General features: G+C 34.9%; 1 protein-coding gene and 1 long non-coding RNA gene across 4 annotated transcripts in view; one reads left to right on the top strand and one right to left on the bottom strand.

The window, feature by feature from the left end:
- Positions 1 to 580: 580 nt before the first annotated feature.
- Positions 581 to 26728, bottom strand: HDAC2 (histone deacetylase 2). Its single transcript, XM_039336670.1, has 14 exons — positions 26549 to 26728; positions 19363 to 19475; positions 17901 to 18018; positions 16925 to 16999; positions 15454 to 15592; positions 11938 to 12079; positions 9019 to 9111; positions 8820 to 8928; positions 6659 to 6799; positions 4308 to 4416; positions 3473 to 3603; positions 2591 to 2746; positions 1388 to 1445; positions 581 to 967 (listed from the first exon to the last, which is right to left on the bottom strand). The coding sequence occupies exons 1-14, from the start codon at positions 26598 to 26600 to the stop codon at positions 937 to 939; spliced, it is 1467 nt and encodes a 488-aa protein (XP_039192604.1). The 5' UTR covers positions 26601 to 26728; the 3' UTR covers positions 581 to 936.
- LOC120305215 overlaps positions 26637 to 27721 on the top strand; it is a 147780-nt gene continuing 146695 nt past the window's right edge. For all 3 annotated transcript variants that reach the window (XR_005555963.1, XR_005555962.1, XR_005555961.1), the window contains exon 1: positions 26637 to 26765. This is a non-coding gene — a long non-coding RNA (uncharacterized LOC120305215). The remainder of the gene's footprint in view (positions 26766 to 27721) is intronic.

Below are 27721 nucleotides of genomic sequence, written 5' to 3'. Positions count from 1 at the left end.
CTCACGGTTTGCTGGATTTGGAAGAGGAACCAGAACAATGGATTTCATTGTGATTTTATCAACTATTGTTTTTGTGCAGAAATAAAATGCCAGTTATTTCAATTATGCCTCAAACAATCCTATGAATAAAGATGCTACTTCTGGTTTGTAAAAGGACCATGGCATAGGCCATATTAAGATGTTGTTATATCTGGAAAGCTCACCTGATCTGCCACTCCCCCCCCCACACACATACAAGATTGTCAGCAGAAAGATATTGGTCTGCAGCGGTATGGTGTATGCTTCCACATAAGCAAAGACTGCATTGATTTGGGGAAACAGAAAACAACAACAACAAAAAACCTTTCCCACGTTCCTACCAGCAAATAGATAAAAAGAGTTCCATGAATTACTGTGTATTCATATATGTTTGGACCTGAGTGCACAATCTTATCCAATGGCAATTATTTTAAAGCCGGGGCATAACCAAAATATTTTTCACCAAACTCAACTCAATTTCAAGGTTAACCAGGTTTTTTCGTAACAGTAGTATGATATATACATTTGTATATACTAGGTAATAATAGACAAATCAGCCAAGTACAATTTGTTTGTTTTTTAATAAAGATATAATTACAAAAAGGGGATAAAATCAATCCGGGAAAAGGGAAATTTTAATAGATCAGTTTAGACGTTTAACTACATCTTAACTCACATCCATTTTAAATAGTATTACATAAAGTCTGGTGGAAGGAACAAATTTTGTATCATAATTGGGGAATTCACAATACAAGTTGCCAAAAATCAAAACACAGTTGTTTGAAAATAAATATGCTCCATGCCAAATTCTACTAAATGAAAATAAAATGTCTCTTCCAGTACGAAAAACTTCTCTTAGTATTTTTTTTCCCATTATAGTATTGGGTCCTTTGATTGACATACTGTAAGGCTTTGTGTTCAAGGATTGCTTAGCTGTTCTGATTTTGTGCTGGGGGGGGGGCAGAAAGAAAAGACAGTTATTAGTGTAGGTCACATGTTAATATTGTGTTTACATTATGCAAAAAGTGCAGTCCAGAATCTGAATGCAGGCTATAAACCTCCTTTTTGTGCTTTCTAGAGCCCTACAAATAGTTTGGGCTGAAAGCTGGGTTCATTTTTTGATTTTGGAGAACTTTTATGGGCCAAAGTGGGTGCTTTAAGCTTGGCATCTATTTCACCTTCAGAAAATTCTGGAAATTGCCTCCTAATGGGAATGGACTGGCCTCATCCATTCAAGCATACACTATAAACAAATGCAATTGTTACCAATACAGAATTATTGTCTTTTTTAAGGGGTAGCAAGTAGATGATTAAAATTTCAATAACATTTTAAAAGCGGATATAGACTTTTCAGATGGAATATACTTACCCTTTGGTATCTACTTTCTCACTACTGTTATCTTTAGATTTGTCTTCTTCTTTAATATCTAGAAATAAAAAGCAGCAATCTGCATAAACAGTATAAACAGTTATATGATGAAGAAATAATCTTCATTCACTTTAACAGAACTCCCAGGTAAATAAATATAGGATTACAGCTCACATAAAAAATGAAACTGCACCTTTGAAATTAGTTATCAATTTCACAATCAATTTATATGCATTGGGGATAATCTAGAGCAGTGGTTCTCAACCTGTGGATCTGGACCCCATTTGGGGTCGAACGACCATTTCATGGGGGTTGCCAAACAACGCAGTCCACCATTTTTTTCCCCTTTTCCTTAGCTGTGCTACTCCCTTTTATCCTATTGGCTTTTGAAAGCCAATAGAATAAATTAGACTCTAGAATAAATTAGCCAATAGGAATTGTCCAGGCTGTCTCTGCCCTGCTGAGCCCGCCAAAAGTCCCATTCTGCAAACGGTGCTGCACCAGTTGAGTAGTCCTCGACTTACGACCAGTTGGGGGGTCGTGGCATTAAAAAGGTTGAGAACCACTGATCTAGAAAATATGGCAGTTCACCTTAATATGTACTATTTACAGTATTACAAAATTTTTGTGACCTAAGCAAAACTTATGCACTTTTGCATCCCTCCTCTTGACCCAGGAAGACGGCACTGCAGTTACTTTGGTTGAAGTCATCAAATGTCTGAGCTTAGCTGGATATTATCATAAAAAGTTTTCTTCATTCAATTAGATGAACAATGGGGGGGGGGTTTCAAAGGGAAGAGAGAATTAAATTCTGTAACCCCATGGGTTTTTTGTTGTTGTTGTTATTTTGAGCTCCACACGTGACTGGGGGCCTGAAGGATAGTTACTTTGTATTCATTTTAATTTTGCACAGCTTTGCACATGAAGCAACTTTCCAGGAAGCAGATAAAACAAGATCCAAGATCATATTCTTATTCTTGCAAATATGAACATAACTCTTTATATCTTTATCTGAATGTGTGATAGTTTAAGAGAACAGATAATGTGGCTCCATGCCTAGTCCAATTGTCTAGCTTTTATTTATTCAGTTGAACATTTGAAAGGGGCTATAATTATATGCCAAAAAGATTACAGAATTTGCTTACAAGTGAATTTGGTATGGTTAGCTTAACAGAAAGTGTGTTTAATTTGGCATTGACTTACCTGCTTTTTTGTCTTCTGCCTCTTTTTTGTCTTCTTCTAAGCGTGCCTTTTTTGCTCCTTTCTTATGATCTGTAACATTTCTGCGTCCACCTTCTCCTTCATCTTCAGAATCAGAAAATTCTTCATCACAGGCTATCCTCTTATCAGAAGCCCGAACTAGAATTAATATGGACATTTTAAAAAGAGATTATTCCAAGATCTTTCATATCTCTTCAAAATGTTACCTGATGACATAAAGGCTGTTCAGCAATGACAAAAGTATTTAACAACAACAAAAAGACATGGTAACCTGATACCTACTGATGTAGATAAATTCAGTTGTCTTGTACTCAGTTGTGCTGTTATAATTTTTATGTTCAGGCTATCTCAGAAGGTTTGAACAAACTGAATGAATTTTTAATACATTACTATTATTAATTGATAAGGTACTTGTAATCTGTTCCCCCATGAAACCTCATTTGCATAATCACCCTCCATCCCTATTTAAATTTGATATCAGTTAAGCCACTCCATGCATCTGATGATATAAGCTGCAACTCATAAAGCTTATGTCTTTTAATAAAATTTACTGATCTTAAAAAAGGTGCTACCAAACACTGATTTTGGGTAACTATGGAACAAATGGTGTAAAAAGAAACAAAATTATGGGAACACATTTAAACCAAGCTGTGACATCGCATTAAAAAAAGCAATTATTTATTTATATCCATTCACAAGCAATTACAGAAAAGCAAGGTGACTTTTTCTTCAAAAAAGCAACTGTACTAGGATAATAAGGATTGTGGTTTAATTATTTTCTCCTCAAAAACTGGAAGCAAAATCCAAAAATTCATGGCCAACATTTAAGGCAAATTGCTTAGATTACATATAAAATTTACTTACTAGAAATACGCTTGTCTGGATCTTCACCATCTTCATCACCACTGTCTTCATGAACAGCATCTTCTGGAATAGCTTGCATCTGTACACCAGGAGCATGGGGCAGCATGCGCAAGTTCTCAAATAAACGCTGCCTGCAAAGAAAACAGTTTACTAAGAAACAACTTTGTCTCTGTCTTAAGTATCAACAATATTAACTTCCTGGTTACAAGAAACTGCTTGTAAGTTATATGGCAATAGGACTATGGCCAACAGAAATTTACAGAAAAAACACGACCAATGTAACAAATGAGTCTTCTGTAATCACAAACATATCTGCATTAAGTGTTCACACAATTTTAATACAAGCTTTGAACAATTATCCTATTCTCAATGTTCAATGTAAATTTACTAAATATTACTGTAACTTCATAGTGATAACATACCGTATATGCCGGCGTATTAGGCGACCCGGCGTATAAGACGACCCCCGTCTTTGGCGCAGATTTCAGCGCTTGCAGAAGTCATCTTATACGCCGGCATTTACGGTATTCCAGTTTTCAAAATAATATGCAAGCTATGAACATTAATGATAGAAATGGTTTCTGAGACTTACCACAGAGTTTACTTTTTAAGCGAAAATGATTTTAATATAGGTAGTTTAAAATAAGAAAAGTGAAATTTCTTCTGAATTACTAAATGGATACACTGTCAGGTTTCATTTTCTATACTATTTAAGACCCCAGATGTAATTAGCACACCCATTCTTTGTCTCCTATTATTACTGATTATTTAATAAAATATTTACAAATTTTTACAGCATTATTATCTTTATTAAAAATAGAACATTAATACTTACTTAATCTTTTCCATATATTCTGGAGTGTTCTGATTTGTCATGTTTGATGGGCTTATATGCAGTTTGAAATCTGGTCCAAAGTACTCAAAGTAATCATTATATGGCAATTCTGTGAAAACAAAATTAAGATATAACTTTATTTTTATTGCTGAATTCCATTAGCAGTCTTACAGATCATATTAGTCTATTTGAAATTATTATTATAATTTTTTTCAGTTATCAAAAGAATAAATACAAAGATTTATTCTAGGAGAAATAGAAGTAAAAGATATTATGGTTTAAAATTATGGTGTGATTCCAATACTGTTATGTTATGTACATGCAGAATACTTATATTCTATAAAATAAAGATAAAAAATAGGGTCTGTATTGTCACAAGAAGTGATTTTCTTCGGTCATGTTTCTGTTTCAATGTTTGACACCTAGAATTTTGTAATGTATTGATTTAAACATGAAGTATATGTATTCATTTAAAGCTATGCAAGTATAATATAAGGTACAATATAAAAGTTCTTCAAAAGAGGTGCTTCCAAACATACGTCTCTTTTGAATTACTAAAGCTTGAAAAAATGAATCTGTATTGTACACGCCTGAAAAGACTGTTTAAATAATTCAATTAAAATATTTACTTCAAAAATTTGAAATAAGTGTTTTATACATAGTACCACACATAATAATTTTTATGCAGTGGTTAAAAGTGCTTGAGTGAAAATCTGGGAGGAGAGCAGTGTTAATTCTGACTGACGCATGGAACTCAGCCAGGTGACCAAGTCAGTCATTCCCCGAGAAAGAAGGCACTGACCAACCACATCTGAAAATGTTATCAAGAAAACTGGATGGACATTTCCATATACTGACTGGAAGGACTAAACAATTTATTTAAATCACTGTCTAAAGTTAAACAATTTACAAACATAATTACATATAGGGTTTTATGTGTTTTATTTATTTTTAATATTATTAAGATTATTTTTAATAAGTATTTTTTATCAACTACTGCATTCAAGAAGCATCAGTTGAACTTTTACTTTTTAATAATTACCCAACCACAAGTAGAAACTTCAGTAGGGAAGTAATAGTTACAAAAAAAAATGTCTCTCTTAGTCAACAGAGGAATACATTGTAATAGGATGATATAAGTCTTATGATAATATGCTCATACAAACATATCAAAATATTAAGGTTGCCTTTTAAGTACTGCAAAATACACTGGATTCAAAGGGGGGAAATAAACATATTGACATTTTGCTTGGGAACATATTATACATACATATTACTTTAAGATAGAACATCCCCCACTTTCATTAAAAATATCCTTAACCTATAATTGTAACAATTACAAGTCACAGTTGCACTGTACAGTATATTTTAGTGTACAGTATAAATATTACACTGAAAATTTAAGCATGTTTCCAGAGAGTGAGATCACTGAGAGCAAACAGACAACAAATAGAGATTAACAGGAGTTGGAACAGATGGAAGAATAAGCAAGATACAGGCGAAGCACTGCTTTTTCCATAATATGAGAGAGAGAGATGTCAGCCTAACAAGACAGACCAGGCTGAAACGTTAATACCACAAAGATCAGGACTATTTTTATTGTAACAACTATAGTAAAAGAACCTTGCAAGTATGAATTTCCTCACTTTATCTATGTGCAATTTAGGAAGGGGCTTGTTTGAGATGGTTTTTTGGCCCAGGCACAAGCCCCTCTTATCTGGCCCTTGCCTTGATAGCAGCTCTCTCTTATCCTTCAAGGTCATTCCCAATGCCCCCTACTAAATATTACCAACATTATCCAAACCCACCATCCTTTTGATTCATATGGGAATTAATGGTATGGACAAAAGAGATCTTGAAAGAAACTCTGGAGATTACAAAGCCTTCAGTTAGAAGATAAAGGAACTGGGAGTATAAGGTAATAACTAGCTACAGAAATGATGTTTGGATTCTACAGCAATAGTGTATGCTACTTTCATGAAGGACTCAAAGGAAGAGATGAACATAGAAAGCTATGTGAAGGGTAACTTTGGCAGTCCTTTCTGGACAGCACGATGTAAAATGAAAATGTTGAGTGTAGCAAGAATCAAATATGTAACCAAGTTTTGGAGCCAAGAAGCCAAAACACAGAGGGAGAAGCAGGGCTAGAATAGCGCCTGAAAATTTTTGCAGGAAATTAGAACTGTAGGGCTTTTGGGTGGTGCCACTCAAAATCACAATGTTTGTATACAAAAATGTACAAAATTCTTCCTGAAATCAGGATTTTGTTAAGACAGAGAAAAGTCTAAGTGACTTATAGTAATTATAATTTAGATTATTAGGCAATCTGCACTTTTTAGTATAATATTTACCATTAGGAATTTCGCAGTCTAAGGCAACAGCAGTTTCATAAGTCCAACATCGAGCAACATTGCGTATGGTGTATCCACCTCCTCCAAGCATCAAAAGAGGCAAATTGAAAGTCTTTACAACTTCCACACATTTGGCATGACCTGCCAGAAGTTATGGACATTTAAAAAGAAAATATGCAGTTATAAAAGGCACACATATTTAATATGAAGATTACTAATTAAGGGTTTTCTATATTGGAATCTCATAACTAAACATAACATATCTGAAATGACAGAAAAATAAAGTGGGGTGAAGCATATATCACTTCAGTTTTAAAATACAGATAAGTTATTGGTCTTAAAGAAGATAATCCAAAATTAACTTGAGCAATACTATTATGATTAACCAAAATGTTTTAAGGTATTTTGCATTAATGCACTGAGCTACCTGTATGTAAATTTTTTTCAGATTTTTTTTAAAAAGGCACAGAACTGCCCACAATTAAGTCTAATGAATGATTCTGTAAAAATGTATATTCCATTAATGGAAAAACTTGTTAAACATCAGCAACTTTAGATTAACATAATGCTACATTTAAGGAAAGGCTGCTAGACAACCCAGGAATATTCGGGTCATTGTATGAGATATTTCCTTTCCTTCAAAAAAAAAAAAAAAAAAAAAAAAAAAAAAAAAAAAAAAAACCAACAACAACAGAATGCCCACAGATGGCAAAAAAGCAACGGGAGCAGGCCCAACGTCCATCTTTCTGTTGTTTCCCAACAGACTTTCCTTTTTGGAAGCTGGTAGGGAGTGTCAGAAATGTGACTACAGGCAGTGCAGCAACACAGCAGTAGTAAAGTGGCCACAACTTCGCCAAATTTCAGTCTCTTGAGGGCCATGGATTTTAGACACATTCTCTAAGTTAGCCCATTTGAGATATGTTGATTCAAAAACTGTTGCCCTATCATGCACTGTTTTACTCAATTAAAGTTTATAAACAATCAAATAGACACAAAAGTCTTAGTAGTATATTAGACAACCTGTGACAATCATCGTTTTTAGAGACATTTCCTTAACTAAACAGAGAAACAGAGTGACCATGGGTGGGCAAAACAGCAGTGAGCGTGGAAATGATTTCTATCCAGGTTCCCCATTGAGCTTCCTTGTGGGAAGTTGGCAGAAAACATTAGGAACCTTCCTTCCTTCCGCCTTCACTTTCCCAGAATTTCTAACAGCTTATTTTGCTTATGGGAAGACTGCAGAAAAACCACAGTGGGGAAGTCAGAAAAACTGCAAGTCTAAGGCCAGTAGGCAGGTTAAGTGTCACAGAATATTGTGCACATGACTGCAGCAGTCACAACTTCCCTAAATTTCATTCCCCTTGTAGTAGTCATGTGTCCTAGATTTCATATGCATTCTATAAACTAGTCCATTTGAAATAACGTGGTTCAAAAACTATTGCCCTATGATGCCCCATTTTGCCTAGTTAAAGATTATGGAAGCAAGAGTTTTAGATTCTTCTGCATGTTTATGTATATCTGTTTCTTCATATGCCATTTGACAAGCAAGACCTACATCAGTGTATTATATTTGAAAATGCTAAATGGAACAGCTTTTTAAAATTATCCCTTTAACTGCATGCTGTGTACAAGAAACTACATACATGAACAAATGTCAATAATAGGCACTTGAAGTTTTAGAGGGTGATACAAATTTTCTTAGAGGACCCATTAATTCATATAAAACACATCACAATTTAACCATAAGTTATTTAATTACTATTTTTACTTCAGCATGAATTAATACTTTGAAATTATCCCACCAAAACTCAATGGTTATACACAGGGCTTTTTTTGTCATACAACACTCAGAACGGAGTTCCGGCACCTTTTTGGGATGGAACCTTGTAGGGTAGGCACAGTGGGTTGTATGACGTGTGTGAGTTCCAGCACCACTTTTTTTAACAAAAAAAGCACTGGTTATACATATACTGCTACATAACCATTACAAAATACAGCTAAAATAAAAGGAAAGTGGGATTGTTTAGAACTGGAAACCCTTTGTAAGTCATAATGCTGAATTCTTCAGGGAATTAAAACTCATAAAACACTTCCACCAAAAATTTCTAATGTTTTCAAGAATATGCAGCTGTGATGCTTCTGTAATGCTTTGTTCTCTTACCTTTAACCGTAAGATTAAAACATCCCAGTCGATCGCCAGAGAGTGAATCTGCCCCACATTGCAATACTACTGCACTAGGTTGGTACATTTCCATCACTTTAGATATAATCTATAAAAAAGCAGGAATGATGGTAAACCTTTTATTCAATGCTACAACAGCTATTGAAGGTGTTTTGAAAGGTGTTTTGAATATACTCACTGGTTTAAATATTTGTCCATATGACTCATCATCTATTCCATCTCTCATTGGAAAGTTAACTGCATAGTATTTGCCTTTTCCAGCTCCGATGTCCTATAAGAAAAGCATGAATAAAGAAGAAGAGTTTAATTCCAGATCAACACTGACCATTACAAGTGATTTAAAAATATTACTTCTATATTGTAGCATGTGAGAAATATTAAATAAAAAATAAATACAATTTATACCAAAACTTTACATGAGGTTTTTCATACAGTATAAAGCGTTTGATTTGTGTAATAGAAAAAAATGTTCAAAATAAATATGTTCAGAGAAACAGGCTATAGACATGTGACAATACAGAAGAATCAGACCCAGAAGCAAAATTAGGATGTAATTTAATCTGACCAAAGTATGACTTGAAGTCACTGTACAGGGTAAAATACACTGTCTTTCACCAAGAATGAGGGTGGCGTAAAATATAGATATACAGGCAGTTTAGATTTTATGAAACAACCAATTACCTGGGAATAGAGTGTAAGGTCATGGGTCTGCTCTGTCAGATCCGTAAAGTCACATGCTATTTTATCTATAAGAAATGTGCCACAATTCACTAAGCAAAAGACACAAAAATAATATTCTTTTATGTTCATTCCTTTGTATTTTTACATAAATTCTAAATCCTTCATTCAGTAATTTTAACAGCTGCACTCCTATAAACAATGGGCTACTATTCGTATTCACCAGAATCAAGTTACTCTTTATTTGCAGTGGAAAGCCTAATAATGCAAAAACAACAGAGTAAACTCAGAATGGTCAACTTCTCAAAAAGCTTTGTTTTAAACATTATTGTCCCATGTCCAACCTTTCCTTTTTTTTTTTTTTTTTAAATGTAGGTTATTGAAAAAGTGGAGCAGACTCCCCTAGAGGAAACAGATCATTTGGACTTCTTCCTTTGGATTCAGGCCAGGACCTATGAAATTGGCTGCTTTGGTGGCTGATGTTTGCTGTGACCTTTCAGATCTTGTTAGACTTCTCAATGGTTTTTCATACCATCAACTAACCCCCTCCCCTTTTTGGTAGGCATTCAATTGTAGTATATTCTTAATTATGTGATTTCTTCTCAAAATCACTGGTGTTTAGCATGAAGCAATAGTACCATCTTGTGGTCAGACAGACTGAAAAAAAAATCTTACAGTTATTAAACTATTGTATTTAATTCCTATTAAAAAGGTAAAAGGAAAGAAATTCCACCTTTAAAAAAATAAATTGATATTAGTGTAAACATCAAGTCCATTATTAGTCTTAACATTTAATGACATCAAAAATCACCTGGTTTCTCTAATCTCAGAACACAGTCTTATTGATTCTAAAAATTCAGCCAATCTGAAATTGGCAAAATAAGAATATGCCAAAATTTTTCAAAGCTTTTTAAAATATTATTCATTAACTACCAAGAAACTCTGAGGCAATATAAATTATCTGTTTTCCTAACTGTTACAGTTTAGAGGAACAAGATTATGCATCTAAATATATTATTATAGCTATTTATTCTACTCAGTAAACTTTATTAGAACCAGATTTATTATGTCTATTGCATTTATATTTTGACTTTCTTCTAAGATTTTTAAGGTTGTGTACGTGGGTTTGCCCCAATGCCCTTTCAAGTCAACTAATCAGCTTTCTAATCAAATGGGGACTTGAACTGAAATCTCCTTAGTCTAAGTCAGGGGTCCCCAACCCCCGGTCTGTAGACCGGTACTGGGCCATGGCATGCCAGCAACCGGTCCACACAAACAAGCAAAGCCCCATCCGTGGAATGCAGGTAGTACACAAAACCACACAAAACCACCAGTCCACAGAAAAACCTTTCTCCACAGAACCAGTCCCTGGTGCCCAAAAGGTTGGGGATGTCTGGTCTAAGTCCAACAATTTAAAACACTATACTGGCCCAATTATTAGTATAGTATAGCATTATATAAGAACAAGACCATTGTAGTTTGTTCAACAAAACAGTCCTTAAAATATCATTTAATGCAATGTCTTAAGTTTTTTGTGATGTATTTCTACGTTATTCTTTTAAAGTTTTTTTAAAAGCAGTATACTTCTAAAGGAGGCATTCAATTTTTCAATGCATGATTCTAAATAAAAATAATACCCAAGTATTGGCCTAGACTCAAATGTGTCTAATGGCTTCTAGTGATACAGTAACATTTGCCATGGATACTTTCTTAAATAATTATGAATTAAATTGTGATTTGACTGGGTTATCTGAATTAATAATAGACCTTTGTTTTTTTTCTATATACTGCCTTGTTTATAAACTCAAATTTCTATAGTTCCTTTATAATAACGGCTGTTGCACAATGTAGCATTATCTCCAATGTTATCCATTATACAACACAGTGAATGTATTGATTCATGTTTTATAGGAACAAAATATAGGCATATTATTTTAATGCTAAATATTATGTATGCCGTCATACTAATCTTTGCAAATGAAGCAATGACTGTTTCTATAGTTCAATTATAATTATTGAAAAATGTTAATGGCATCTTGGTGTCTATTAGTTTTGACCAGCCATTTTGAGGTTTTCTGGATATTTATCTTGCAAGTGAAAATGGAGTCCAGATGGAAGAACATTGCAATCACTGCTAAAATTACTTTTATTTAAAACGTTAGTACCCTCCAATGCCATATCTAATGATGCAATTACTTTCAAAACATTACAGTATAGTACCTCTCTCAGAAATGTATAAAAATAATCATCTGGACTTACACTAATGCAGACTGATATCATATTAATGTAAATCCTACTCAATTTTAAATGAACTTGATGGAAAACAGAGGCAGAAAGTAAAATTAATTTAACTTGAGAATGAGGCTTAAGAAAAGCATTTCTAAAATCTTATCTTAAATAAGCTTATAACTGAACTCACCCTTAAATCTCCTGTTCCCGGGAAATATTCACCATATTTATGGAATGATACCGTCATAACTCGATCTGTGGTATAAAAAGCTTCTTCAACGCCATCACCATGATGGATATCAATATCAATGTAAAGAACTCTTTGATGATATCTGGGCATAAAAGAAAAAAAATAGTAAAGCAATAGAAAAAAATCTCACTACTCTTCTTCAAAGGAAAACGTAGTTAGAAAAATCCTTGATTTTGTTTTCTATCCCAGATTAAATCAATTATTTAAAATAGCTTTATCTCTAATATGCAGATTTAAGTTCCATAATACAATCATATTTATCCTTCATGTAATTCCAATATTAGAACATTTCCCAATATTAGCCTAGATGATGGTATAGAATGCAGTACTGCATATGCAATATTATATGCATATTTAGTATACAAAAGGGAGTTCACAATGCATAACTATATTGACAATAGTATATTAAGGCTGCAAATATATAATTATGTAAGGGTCTTAGTTTAACTGTGATATGCCTATTTTAGGTTTATATTATGCAGTTTTATATTTGCACTTCAAAGCTGAAGGAAGCTGTGCTATCAATTTTTGGCAGTCCTTGTGAAAGAGGCCTTTTCTCTTTAGAAAAAAAAAGAATAAAAGGCTTTAGGTCATCTGCAATAATATTTGTTACCAATTTACAACCACCAACCATCATCATGGTGGAAAGTATCTTGTTTCAGGTAATGATTTATTTTTTCATCCTTTGTAGTAACTCAAAATAACAGGCTTAATTTATAGGAAATCAGGGTTGCCCACTAATTATTAGCATTGCAATCTCTTAAATATAATTAGCAAGCTTTATGCCAAGTATCTATAAAATCAACTCTTAAACTGGACCAATACAGAACATATGCTGGATGAAAAATAGGCAAGTTTTAGAGGTTATAGCATTAAGTTGAAAAATATATCAAGTCAAAATTAGCACTATATACTGCTTTTATTGATATTAAGCTTGTGTTTCATTTTATTTCCACATTTTAACTTGTAGTACAAATTAAAAACTATAGTTTAGAGACTGGCATGATTTAAGTGGAGAGCAATGCAAGCTCATCTACTGTTTTAAATCGGTTACAGCTACTATTTCTTACTTTAAGTGTAGGACTTCTCATATTAATAGTTTTCAATTGATTTGGAGAAGATTGCTTTATTAGAATTGCTTTTCACAGAGCACTTTTACAAGCAGGCTTATCAAGCCTTAAATAAAATATTATGTACAGAAAACGGCAATTTAATCTGTCTGCCTTAGAGATATATTTCTGACTCCCTCTTTTTATGGCCATCAAAATATTTAAAACAAATAATCATAACCAATTTCAGAACAGTATCAACCTAACCCATTTTGATACATTTTCAATGGCTGCTTTTGAGTGAAAATTCAGGAAATATAAATAGGAACTCTATACTTGTGATAAAAGGCAATTGAAAATATGGCCAATATTTGCTGCTGTCCATTTTATAAATCCCCACAGCTATCTTTTGTAATTTTCTTTATAACTAATTTTTCAGGACATTCAAAATATTCTTCATACAGCTGCTGTTAACTGACTGATGTGACTGAATTTGAATGTGGCCAAGTTCTATTTTATTATTTCTAAAATTTATTTAGACAGAATCATGCTGATAATGTAAGTTATTTTATTTTTTTGAAAAAATATTTTACATTGTATTTTATTTTACTTTTAATGGAACATTGGTCAATGACTGCAATGAAGTCTGTTTAGTGCTATACATATGCCTGCATATTTTTATTTTTTGTTTTCCTTATTATATTACTATTGCTGGTTATTTTCTATATATATTAGTAAAATAAAAAGGTATCTAGCAAAACTATGGAAGCCCAGGTTTGGCAAATTCTCCTATCAAGCTTGGGGTGGGGGCACTGGATAAAAAAATTCTCCTTTCACAAGATTCTATAGTGTGTGTTTGTGGGTTTGTGTGTAATTCAAAATGTGGCATTACATTCTAACATCAATTCACTATTTGATTTTTTTCTTATTCTTAAAAGTGGACACTACTTTCTTGAATTCTGCATAGACGAAAATACTACATATGACAGAAAGGTATATCCATGTTATTTCTGAATGTAGCTATGATAAATCTTACCAGAATTGTTGACCCTCCTTGTATCATTTTCCCAAGCCATACAACTTTTAAATATTCTCCAAATATTTATTTTTAAAATTAATGAATCTAAATTAGGTAGTCCCATATTTTTTTTGCAGACACACCACTCTTTTTCCTCCTAATCACACCACCAACATATTTGGCAGCAAAACACCGATTTTCAAAGGCATGAATTTTGCAGAAGGTTGTAAGAGTGATAGAGAAAATAAGGTTAGGTATATTAAGCCCCTGTATATCCCATTTCTTGACCTTTTGCTTTTTTACTTCCTTTTGTAATTTCTTTCTCTCTTCTTTATCTTCAATCTGCTTGCTGCAATTAGGTCTTCCATGAATCTCAATTTTCATAGTTATATTTTTTGTTTAAATGTATATTTGACTTTAAAATTTAGTCCTGTTGCTATGATGCTTCCCAAAAAAGCCACTGCTTAATGTGAAGCTGTTGACATTCTAATTAAGTAATACTAATTAAACTTTCTATCCTTTGGAAAAGAAAATAAATGTGCATATCTACATTTACACAGACTGAGCTTCAATTTCTGGTTATGGGTAATTTCTTCTTGATATGGCGCTCATATTTTAAGATCCTGAAAAAGTACTGTTTAAATATACACCTACACATCTGTGTTTATGACCATATGTGAGTTTGGTAAGAGTTTAAGTATAGGCTGATAGTTTAATGGATAACATGTACCTTCAACTTCTTATGATAATATTCATAATCTTAGATTTAAGAAGATGGACTTTCTCTACTTATGTTTACTAACCCAAAACAAGAAAAATAGCTATTTTGAAAAATAGCTATTTTGAATTAATCTTACAGTAACTTAATTTTGCTTTTTTATATGAGACAAATAAACTTAGCTGATTTTTGTGATATGAATTCATCAACAAATTATTGAAAATGATAACATCAAGTGTACAGATACACTGACTTTGCAGACAATCAAGAAATATCTGAAACCAAATTTAACTATTAAAATATTAAAATTATAATAGAGCTATTATAATAAATTAGACTAACCCATAATAGACATTCATGACAACAAAGGCATTAATAATAATCATCTACTGTGAAATACTACAGCTATCACATGATTGGAGATAAATGCTTCTTATAACTCTTCTTTCTGTTTCACTAATTATAAGATTACAGTCAGGGTAGTTTTGGAGCAAAGCATAGTATTTTAAAATTAATTTAGAAAGAATGCATAAAGGAAGAATTCAAACTACCAAAACCCCCTTTCCTAACTCTGCTATTTCTTTGCTCAACATGCTTACTTTTAATGCAGGGCTCATATTTTCAACTTATTTTTGCGGTAAGTTATGTATATAACTGTACCAGGAACTTACTTCAATAACTCAAGAATGGCAAGCACAATATCATTGACATAACAGAAACCAGATGCTTCTGATTTCTTAGCATGATGAAGTCCTCCTGCCCAATTAACAGCCATATCTGTTTGTTGTCTATTCAATTTTACTGCTCCAGCTAAAAAAATATTATGAGAAAATGCAGTTAAAATATTTTGCAGAAATTAAAAAGACAATTCATAGTACCTAGCAAGAAAAATAAGAGTTTCACTTAACACATTTCTGTTCTGGTTTGAATTTCAGCATTTTTTTTAAGCACTTCTGCTGCTGTGTTGCAAACCACATACAGATTGTTGAGGCAAGTAACTCCATTGTTAAGCAATGAGGTCAGAAATGAGGCATCACTTGACTGCCCCACTTAGAAATGATAGTTTAGTGAATCTCATGCAGGCTGTTAGGCAAAGATCCAATTTGATCCAAACCATTCCCAATTTGGTTTCGTTCAGCCCGGACCCTTGTTTCTTCCAATCCTCTTCAAGTCCACACCATCTGTCAATCTCCCCCCCCCCCCATTTTTGCCCTTTTGGCTGTCCTGCAGTGTTACTGTTCAGAAACATGATACTGGAGCGGCTGGAGCCTGCTGCTACTGCCTCCGAGCCTCTATTTCTACTAAAGAGTGCTACCGCTCCATTGCCATTGCATGAAGTCCCATTGATACAATGAGGACAGCTGCCCCAGCATATAGCCAGCCCCCCATGAAATCCCTTTGCCACACAGGAAGAACATGCCAATCACACTAACAGGGAGAAAGGTCAGCTGAGAATGCTAGTCATAAATGTGGACATGCCTAAATTTTTATCAAGTGACCAAAACTGCACTGCAATGGTTGTAAGTTTGAGGAGTGGACTTAAGTCCAGTTTTTCAGCACCATTATAACTTCAAACAGTTACTGAAAAAAATGGATATAAACAAGGACTCCTGTAATACACTTAGTATGTCACTTTTAATGCTTTTTACTTATTCTATTGTCTTTATTTTCCATTTCTATTAATTTTCTCTCACCTAGCAATAAAAGCACCATTCCATTACCTATCCTATACTTTTCTCAAAAGTTTAGTGTGAAAATATCTTACTATGAATAGAAGTGAACACATGGACTAAAAGCGATACTCAAGTTTAATTTAATGGACCTCAAAGTTTTGCAACATTGTGCCGCTATAAAATGTTGGCCAAATTGCCAAACTTCAGCAATGTAATTCCCCACAGAAGGCAAAAGAAATAAGATACTTTAGTAGCTTAGCACTACAAAAATCACAAACTAAACAAGCAACCAAGTTAAAACTAAAAGGGATGAATTTTTTTGTCTATAAAGATATCAATAAAATACATAAATAATGAAGATTAAAAAGTCTACCGAACATAGAACATGAAAAGATACCTAGTGCTACTTAATTGACAAAAATTTGAAAAATCAGTAAGTAAGAGAACGAACTAAAGAGAATAAACTTACCTACAGAGCCTCCTGTTGACAGTTGACAGAACTCAAACAGTCCATCAAACACAGGACAATCTTCCCCAACATTAACTAATAAAGGAAACTTTCATTAATCATCTAAAGTTCTGTTTCAAGGTACATGTACATATTTTTAGGTTTGTTGTGCTAATAATTCTTGACATTAAGAAACAAAAAAAAAACATTAATATTCCACATTACTGGTATCCATTTACTTTAGAAGTTAATTTTGTTTCACAATTTTACTCCACTACCATAGATGCTGCACCTGTTGGTTATCTTGCTCTAACGAACTTAATAAAATATTCAGTCGGAAATTTAAAGAACTGCAGCTTTCCTCCTTTGATGCATATAATAATCCTAAACTGTAGAAGTGAAATCTTAATTTTAAATGAGTTTAGTTTCATGCATTTGAAACTTTGTCATTAAAAAAGATTCAAAAATAATGCTGCCAAATCCCATACTGTTGCCCTTTATTTATTATATCCTTTCCTGTTCATACTGGTGTTAGGGAAATAACTATATGATTAAAAGAGATAGTTGCTTTCTGCCTCTGCTATGTTAACTGTGATTAGAAGCAATATGGTTATTCCAACAGAAGTTTACTACTGCTTCAAAGCTCATTTTAAAAAGAGAAAAAGCTGTGAATCCCAACAGAAAGGAACAATTGAATAACTTTCAGTCCTTAAACTACAGTATGGTAATTGAGGAGCATTTTGTTTGAATAAAGTTTTGATTATTCTCCATATAACAGGCAATTAAAGAAATAAACTAATGAAAATGCTAACGATCACACCAAAATTCAATAAGTAATAATAATATTTTGTAAATTTCTTCCTTAAATAAGATAATATTCAATAAGGTAATATTGAAGAAAAATTAATTGCTTTAGAAGTGATGCTTAGATTTTCTTTGCATGCAAGCCATAACATTTCTTATGGTATTTTTTATTTAAAATCAATGGAAGACTTACATCTCTGCATTTGTTTGCTGTATTCAGACATATTGTCAGGTCTTATTGAACGAAGAAATTTGATGTATTCATCGCTGTGGTATTTAGTCATTTCTTCTGCCGTAGCTTTGTGGGGGCGCTAATAAGCAACAAGATTGACATGGCTGTACTACAGGAAAAGAGCTAGCAGTATTTTAAGTAAAGACATATTTCATCAGAGACCCTAAACTATAGATTAATAATTTCAATTTTGGGTTTGCCACATAAGTACAATAGTTGCTGTATATCATGTACAGGTAGTCCTCGACTTACAACCACAATTGAGCCCAAAATTTCTGTTGTTAAGAGGGACATTTGTTAAGTGAGTTTTGCCCCATATTATGACCTTTCTTGCCTCAGTTGTTAAGTGAATTACTGCAGTTGATCAGTTAGTAATCTGGTTGTTAAGTGAAACTGCCTTCCCCATTAACTTTGCTTGTCAGAGGGCTGCAAAAGGTGATCACATGACTTTGGGATATTGCAACTGTCATAAATATGAATCAGTTGCTGAGCGTATGAATTTTGATCACATGAGCATGGTGTTGCTGGAATGGCTGTACCTGTAAAAACGGTCACAAGTCACTTTTTTCAGTGCTGTTGTAATTTTGGACGGTCATTTAACAAACCGTTATAAGTCGAGGACTACCTGTATTTTATAATACAGTAGGAAATAAGTATAGATTAAATACAAAATATTTTTGATCATAAAAGAAAACATATATTGTATCAAGTATATATCAAATAATTAAAACCAAGTTTTAGAGAACAAGGCCAGGAAGTCCATAGAAAAAAATCATTTTACTTTCTCCAGCAGAAAGAAAATCATTCCCTGAAGTGTATAACCAACAATTATCTCTGCCTTGCATGGGATGCCTTTACCTTTTCAAGGTGATACCGGGAGTTCTTTTTCCAGCCCCATTTTGACTCATTCAACGTGGAACACCTTCATCTCTCCTGCCCCCATCAAGAAAAGTATAAAATGTCCAAGTATAGCTGCTCTTGAGGGCCTTTTAAATGAATCTCTACACGAACGAAGGCAAATATGCATGTCCATCCCAGGATAATGTTGTAGGATCCAATCTGAGTTGGGTCATCTGGACCAGACGTTTAGTCTTCCAAGCTTTTGGACTCATGCTGGAGCCCATCCTCAGTGAACCTTTCTCTCTCTCTCCAGAATGTGTGCTGCTACATAGCACAACTTCTACAAGCACAGTTCCAACAATCTTGGGTGCCTCTTTTCTTTCCCTGTCAGAGAGGGTGCAGGGTAGCTGAGATAGACTTTACCTATAATGCTCACCTGAAGCGTTGTGGCAGGACAGATCCACAATAAAGTATAAAGTTGCCTGAAGTTTAAAATTTCAAGATGTACATCCTATTATTTGTAGGGCTATATTCTTTTCACTGATCACTGAGTTTTAAGTGATAGTAATAAATGCATACTTACATAGATTTCCATTTTTCTGTACAAGCCATAATTTAACAATAAATTGTGTGTCATACGGATTCTGTGAGGCTTCATTGGGTGTCCCTGGCCATAATAATAGTTTCCAATATCACCTAGAACAACAACAACAAAAAAAAACACCAGTCCTATTTATTACTTTTTTCTAGCTTTAAGTTTGATGATACATTCACCAGTCATCTCTTGAATATCATTTTGTTAGAGGACATTCTTTAAAATAAAATAAACCAAAAACCCACTGGGGTTTGGAACCCTTCAGAATTTTATGCAGGACTGCAAACATTGCCACTTTTTTGCATATTCTGGCACTGGGAGAAACGGTTATAGTACCAATAATTGATGGCTTAACAGTATTTGAAACAGAATTATGGCACAAGTCATGTTACTACTTGCTCCCGTCACCATCTTAATGCAGACTAAGGCTACAAAATGTACATAACATGTTCTTGACGTTCTCAAAGAATCATATACTTTCTTCTACATTCTGAAAATGCCCACGGAGTACTCTCAATCTCTAGTGAAAAGCTGTAATGGGCTGTGTGATCTGAATGTACAAAATATTATTTGAACCTAAGGCAAATATTAATCCTGGTGATATTATTCTCATCTCATATTGAAAACAGATATATTTAACAAAAGCTGTAAACTGCATTTAATTTCTTCAGTTAAACAGTAAGTATATTAAATGAAAGTATAAATTGATGAAATATATTATCCTTTTAATTCTTAAATCCTAATCAATATAGGTAGTCCTAGATTTATAATTGGTCATTTAACAAGTGTTTGCAGTCACAATAGCTTCGGAACAAGTGCTTTTTGGCCTGTAAAGCACTTTCAAGTATTGTAAAACATTGAGATACTCCCCAGTCAAATGACTGCAATTTGGGGGATTGGCAACCTGTTCACATGTACAATTGGTTGCCAAGGGTCCTGTGATCATGGGAATATCTGCAATCTTCTCTGCTGGCTTGCCCAGAAAAATAAACCTTTCACCTGGGAAGCCAGCAGGGAAGGTTGCAAGCAAAAGGGACACTAGATTTGAAGTGTGTTTCTCTAACACACTGAGGGATTTTTCCCTCTCCTCCATGTAGGGAGAGAAAAATCATGCTGTACACTGGAAGAAGAGACCTCAAATCTAGTGAAGAAGCTAGTGAAGGCCAATGTTCTGAATCTTTCAGTACACTGGTGTTTTCTAGCATTTTCTCTTCTGGAGGGGAAGCAACCAGCCTGTAAATATTTTTATTAGTCTGTCAGAGAGAGGATAGAGAGCTGAATATTTATGCTGCATGTGGGGGAGAAACGTATCTTCTCTAGCCTCCAAGCAATCCTTGATATGTGAACACAATTGGGCCTGGAATTTCAGTCACTATGCAGTGGTATTGGTAAGTGAGCCATCATATGATAGGAGCCATTTACAATCATTTTTACCATGGTCATTAAGCAAATCAGGCTTCTCCTTTGATATTGCTTGTCAGAAGATAGCTGGGAAAATCACAAATGGTTGCATGCATCAAGACTGGAATGACCTGACCAAGGGAGTGGTGCAACAGTCGTAACTTTGAGAACAGATTGTAAGTCATTTTTTTTCAATGCCATCATAAACTCCACACTGTCATTAAACAAATAGTCCTAAGTCTATAATCCTAGCTATACTGTATTTGCAAATTTTTGCTCAGTGATCTGGATGGAGTTCTTAAGTTTAAATGCTTATCAGGCATTTATTTGAATTGAAGCTAATATATTTACCCTAAGTTCTTTAAACAAAATAGTGATTTTAAAAATAAAGATAACAATAAAACTATTTTATTATTTTTAAGAAATTATTGAAGGCAATTTTAACAATCCAAACCCAGATCAACTTTCTTTTTACACCTTAGCGTGCCATTCCACATCACAAGTGTAACAATGTATTACAATTTTACTGTTAGAATGGGGTAAATTTACAATGAATCAGACTCAAAAAGTCTGTTATTATTCTGATTCTCAGTTCCATAATACTAAGTCAAATTTAACATAAAATGTTAATTTTTATATAAAATAGGTTTTGTTTCTAACTCCTGCTCCCCTATTTCTCCAAGAATTCTTATTATGTGCCATCAAATTAGCATGGATTCTTAGCGACACTTTCTCCAGGACAATGTCTTTCAATCCCAGCCTTTAGGTTTTCCAGTGGTGCGACCACTACTGTTGCAATCAGCTCCTACTACCTTGCTGCTGATTAACCTTTTCTTTCCTTCCACCTTTCCCAGCATTATGGACTTCCCACGAGAGATGAATACAGCGAGTTCAGAATATGATAATTTGTGGTCATTTATATCTCAAGTAAGAACTCAAGATGGATTTCTTCTATGACAATTTGTTTGTTTTCTTGACAATACTGGGAGTTGGACAAGAACGCCTCCAAGGTTCCTTTCAACTCTGTTATTTTGTTATACCAAAATTCAAAAGTGTCAATACTTTTTCTATTCTGCTTCTTCAAACTCCAAGTTTTGCTTCTGTGTGGTGTCACAGAGAAAACAATTATCTGTACAATTCTGATCTTTGTAAGTACAGACATATCATAACCTCTGATTATCTTTTCCAAGGTTTTCATTTTTCCTATAGCAAGTTCAAGTACCTACAGGTAGTCCTCGACTTACGAACACAATTGAGCCCAACATTTATGTTGCTAACTGAAATATTTGTTAAGTGAATTTTGCTCCATTTTATGACTTTCCTTGCCATAGTTGTTAAGTGAATCACTACAGTTGTTAAGTTAGGAACACAGTTGTTAAATGAATCTGGCTTCCCCATTGACTTTGTTTCTCAGAAGGTCGCAAAAGTTGATCACATAACCCTAGGACACTGCAACCGTCATAAATGTGAGTCAGTTGCCATGCATCCGAATTTTGATCATATGACCATGGGGATCCTACAAAGATTGTAACTGAAAAACGGTCATAAGTCTCCTTTTTCAGTGCTGTTGTAACTTTGAATGGTCACTAAACGAACTGTTGTAAATCGAGGACTACCTGTATTTCTTTACTGTTGGAATCTTTGCTACTGATCTTTTAAAAAAATGTTTTTAAATGCTTTTAAAATAATAACAGAAAAAGCATACAGTAATTGGTTGAATCTCTTTTTGATATTGGTATGTAGACTGATCCCTTCTAATCTCCAGAGTTGCTGGCATTGTTTAGTTAGAATATTTACTGATCTTGTTATGTAGGTTGCCATATTTTTAGATATCAATGAGGCTCCAGACTTCAAAGCAATCCCATATCTTCAGGAACACGGTGAGTACATGTTCAAGATTATTCTACACTGCTCATTAGATTGAATTTCTTAGTTAAAATACTAATAAACCATCCCGTGGTTCCTAAATTACACAATGCTGCCTTAACAAATTTATAGGGGCACCATAGGATATTTTACTACTTAAATGTAACTTCCTTGAGGCACCACAGTACACAGTTTGGGAACCACTGTGTACCATGGTGTATCATAAAAATATTACTAAAATGTTAAGGGCACTGTGAATTGAGAAAGTACGGAAGCCTCTGCATTAATCTAAGCTCTCCCCCCCCCAAGTAAGATCTAAACAGGAAAGACATTTTATTTTTCTACATTAATAATTTCAATACTGACACTTTATCCTCAAAATTTAAAAAAATGATCCCTGTCAATCTGTGGTTCTGGGTAAATTATTCACTTATAAAACATACAAGACATTTCTGCCCCAAGTTTTAATTTCTTTCCATTGTGATTTGAACACAAGAAGACTAAAATAGTTTACACAATGTCAGCTTACAACAACTTATTCAAACAGATCAGCCACAACCTGTAGGATTTCATTTTGGCAATATTATCTCTACTTTTGGGGGGTCTGTCTAGTTTAATGAAAAGGACTAGGGTGACATGACAGCAGTGTTCCAATATCTCAGGGGCTGCCACAAAGAAGAGGGAGTCAAGCTATTCTCCAAAGCACTTGAAGGCAGGACAAGAAGCAACAGATGGAACTAACCAAGGAGAGAAGCAATCTGGAACTAAGGGGAAATTTCATGACAGTTAGAACAATTAATCAGAGGAACAATTTGCCTCTGGAAGTTGTGAATGCTCCAACACTGGAAGTTTTTAAGAAGAGACTGAACAGCCATTTATCTGAAATCATATAGGGTTTCCTGCCTGAGCAGGGGATTGGACTAGAAGACCTCCAAGGTCCCTTCCAACTCTGTTATTCTATTTTAAAGAATAGCATAGGGCTGATTCTCATTTCCCTTTAATCATGGCATGAACATGGTTCACTGAATATTTTTAACTGATATGTTCTCATGACATTGCATAAATCTCATCTCTAGCCCAATCGCTTTTAGCTATCAGTTTTAAAGTAGAGGATGTTTCTTTTTCTGATGCAATTTTCACTGTGGACATAACTTATCATACTTCACTAACAATGTGATTGCTGATGCAGTCAAGACTTATGATCTGCTCAACTCCTATTAGCCCTTTTAGACTGCTGCAAGCGTGCTTCCTACCAACTGGCTACATAACTATTTTGGTTTTGGCTACATCAGTGGTTCTTAACCTGGGCAATATTGGCCCCCAGGGGGCGATTTCATTTTTCAGGGGGGCGATGGAATGAAAAGGAGCGACGCGGGGGCGAAGGAACGAAAAGGGGACGATATGGGGCGATGGAGCGAGAGGTTTTGGGGACACTTTGGAGACTTTTCGTACAGTGAATCGCTGCATATCTGTCGTAGAAAAACATCAGATCGCTTGCTATTAGTGGATTGAATTGTTTTCAAATGTTCTTCCAGCTAGCTTCAGTACAGAACGCCGTACATATGTGAATACGCATCGCTTATCTTCATGCACGTTGCACAGCAGCCTCTACCCATACAGTAGAGCGCCATTGTCCAGAATATGGGAGATATGAGAAAAAGACTGGAAATAAATTATTTGCATCGATATGTCCTGATGACAATTTTAAAGAAAACAAAAAAAGTGTTTGCATAAATTGAAGAATTATTTCCTATGTTGTGATTGAGAGATTATGTTGGGGAGGGGGGCGATGACAACTTCCTCATTGGCTCAAGGGGGCAATTTGTTCAAAAAGGTTAAGAACCACTGGGCTACATGATAGGCTGTGCAGAGGCAACTGCCTCTAGTACATCAGGTTGGTGATTTCTGAAGATATTTTAAAGTTTTATATAGGCTCCTTTATGAACCAGTATGCTAACCTGCATTTCTGAAAGAATATTAGACATTTACTCTTACTCACCTTTGAGTGACAGAAAAATGCATTATTCAGAATGAGCAAGTAGCAATAAACATCACAAAAAGACAAAGAGCAACAGTAACAGTGAGTATAAAAGAAACAGTGAATCTTGCAACATGTTGTCTGGGTTATTTTTAACATAGATTTAACATTCGTTTAGAAGAGCCATGTTCACAGATAGCCAGACTAACCAGTCACAATGACAAAGAGTCAATAACTCAGGCAATATGAAAGATACCTAAATCTTACATCCCAGTACATACCCATGTTCACTCAAGCCTGCCCCACTACCATTAAGGAGAGTATTTTTCTGGTTAGCAGCCAAAACTAAGAGGAAAAACGAAGTTAAAATAATCTACATTTGATTTTCTTGAAAGTATAAGGACAGCAACACTTGTCAGTTTGATTCCTGAGGCAGAATAGGAGTCAGTAGTCAGAGAACACAGTTTATGGCAAAATACTTTTCAGGAGATTCAAGGACCGGAGAATTAACATTTCAGCATGATCATTAGGAACAGCCTATCTTTAATTTGTGCCCTCTTCTCATTGTTCAAAAAGCAGCTACATGTATCTCATATCACTGTATTCATATTGTGAGAATCATTCTACTTTGAGAATATTTGTTTTCAATTAAGATTTTAACAATTCTTCTAAACAGGTAATTTCTCAGTAATTTTTCTCATAAAAATATACACTTTTTGCTCATTCTTGGAATCTTTGCAAGCAGATAGTTTTATTACTCTTTTAGTTTGGGAGGTTTGATCAATTCATCTCAGGAAAAAAAATAGTACTGGAAAAATTCAAATGAAAATATTTGATCTTCTACTGATTAGCTCAAAAGTCCCATTATATATTCTAATTCCCCAAAAGCATAGTTTTGATTTTTTTTGTACTACATAAAAGTATCTGAAGTGCATCATTAATTTTTGAGTTTCATAATGTTTTTATCTTGTAATGATCTTACTCTGATGTTTTCTCATGTACTTTTTCATGGGGGAGACAATCTTACATTTATCCTTTTAATGGGAATTAAAATCTTTGCCTTCCTTTTAAAAAAAAACAATGTGAAAACTTTTATAATTTGTATCAATCTTTCATTGCCCAACATTAAAAATGGTTGTTTAATGATCAGGAAAATATCCTGTAATTAAAACGATTCTCCCTGCCAGTGATGTCTATTTTGCATTCTATTGGGAGGGGAGTGCACGAATCAGGAAAACAAAACCCTGAACAATATTGGAGCTCTGCGTTTTAACGTGAGTTTATTTCTACGGATCCTTACAGCCTCGACTCTCCGTCCCATACGCCACGGACAGCAATTCCCATTGCAATGAACGCGTTTATTTCTGAGTTTATAGTTATATGTGAGTCGCAACGACAAAACGGGAACGGTAAAGGGACTTTACAAAATAGCTATAAGCTGAGGTGCAGATTTGAAGAAAGAATGAAAGACTAAAAAAAAAAAAAAAAACCAAAGGAGAGGGCAGAAATCACAAACGAGACGAGCAGCTGTCTATGGAGATTTTCAGTCAATCCAGATCATGGTTGTCCCTTTTTCAAGAGGCAACCAAGTCCAGTCGCCTCTCGGGGAAAAAAAAGCACCTTTTGTGAGACCAGCAGCCGCGTCCCATCCAAATGCACGCTCTGCAGACACAATAGGTAGAAGCAACAGCACCAGACAAATTAGGGGGAGGGGCTGCCTGCGGCGCGTGCGCCGGAAAAAAAAAAAGAAGGCGCGCGAGGACAGAGGGTATGGGAGGGGCGATGTGAGGAGCGCAACCAACGAACACCCTTCAACGATAAAATTGGCGTGGGGGAGGGGGTTGAAGTGGACAGACAGAAGGACAGCAGCTCTTTGGGCACATTACACCCCCTTCCTTGCAGCCTCACCCCGCTCAGCCCTTCTCTCACCGTCATAGTAGTAACAGACTTTCTTCTTGCCGCCTCCCTGACTATACGCCATGAAGCCGTCTGAAGGAGGCTCCTGGGGTTAGATTCGATTCAACAGGACCAAAGCCGAACTACCCGGGAAGGCAGCGATAGCACCACAACACGGATGCCGGAGCCGGGGACAGCGTAAGGGAGCTGGGGCCCCGCCTCCTCCAGACGTGACCACTGTCAGCCGAAGGTACCATTGAAGAGAGGGGGGGGGAGTTTCGGCCTCGTTTCACATAATAGTTCATATAAAAAAGTTATTGTTTGACTACGCAGTGCACAGTATAAAGGGTCACGTTAATTTAATGGCTCTACAGAAAATCAGCAGGGAAGATGGGCACCCAATAGAGTAAAAAATGTAGGCTACTCGTCCCCCTTCTCAACATAGATATATTGGTATGATCTGCGTAAAGAAGCAGGCCGCTCTCCTAGCTCTGCCCATTTTAAACAGAACGCTTGCAAGGCGCATGTGCAAAATCTTTTTTGGGTGGTAACAATACTTTGGGCCCTATGCAGTAGTAAATAAAAAGTTAATCTTTCCCCTGCTCATCAGATAGGAAAGAGGAAGATTCTGCGATGAGCTAAAAGGGAGTGAGAATTGATGGGTAGTTTATGCTTCAGCTCTGTTGGGAAAAAATAATGAAGAGTTTCGAGGCATGCATCTTTGCTTATGCTTTCTTTTGAAATCCATTTGTTGACTTCATATTTGCATTCTCTAAAAGCTGCAGTCTATATAAGTATTTTTGAAACTGCTCATTGAGAGCTAGTCTTGTGAGAATCAGGCCCAGTAAGATCTGGTCTGTGTAAATCCAAAAGAACAGAAAACCTTTGAATACAATAAGCTTTCCTGCTTTGCCCTATAAATAAGAATTGCCCCTCATCTGAAAAACAAGTGGCTGAAAGTTACAGATGGGGAAGGCTGCTTGTTCTGTTACTTGGCATCTGATAGTTGCTTATGAAAGAAAAAGTGGAGCCTAGGGAACCAAGGGAAGGGACTCATTTCTCTAATTGTGAAGGTCTGTGCACTCCACTACAACCCTAACTGCAGAAATAGTGGCTTCACTCCCTCTTCTTTTAAAGTTTACTCTCCATATCCTTTCTGAGACAAACTGAAGTTACTAGGAAGAAATATTCCAAATTCTTTTTTTT

Source organism: Crotalus tigris, unplaced genomic scaffold, assembly GCF_016545835.1.
Source record: "Crotalus tigris isolate CLP2741 ecotype Arizona unplaced genomic scaffold, ASM1654583v1 scf7180000017666.379230911805:20528666, whole genome shotgun sequence".
Lineage (NCBI taxonomy): Eukaryota > Metazoa > Chordata > Lepidosauria > Squamata > Viperidae > Crotalus > Crotalus tigris.
Note: the sequence above shows the minus strand (reverse complement) of the source record. Positions and strands in the feature narration are given on the sequence as shown.

Coding starts and splice junctions, on each gene's coding strand:
- HDAC2 (XM_039336670.1), bottom strand. CDS start 26,600: ATGGCGTATAGTCAGGGAGGCGGCAAGAAGAAAGTCTGTTACTACTAT. Junction 18,019..19,362: donor ACAGAAAAATGGAAATCTAT/GTAAGTATGCAT, acceptor GTTGCTTATTAG/CGCCCCCACAAAGCTACGGC. Junction 968..1,387: donor GAGAAAGTAGATACCAAAGG/GTAAGTATATTC, acceptor CCCCCCCCCCAG/CACAAAATCAGAACAGCTAA.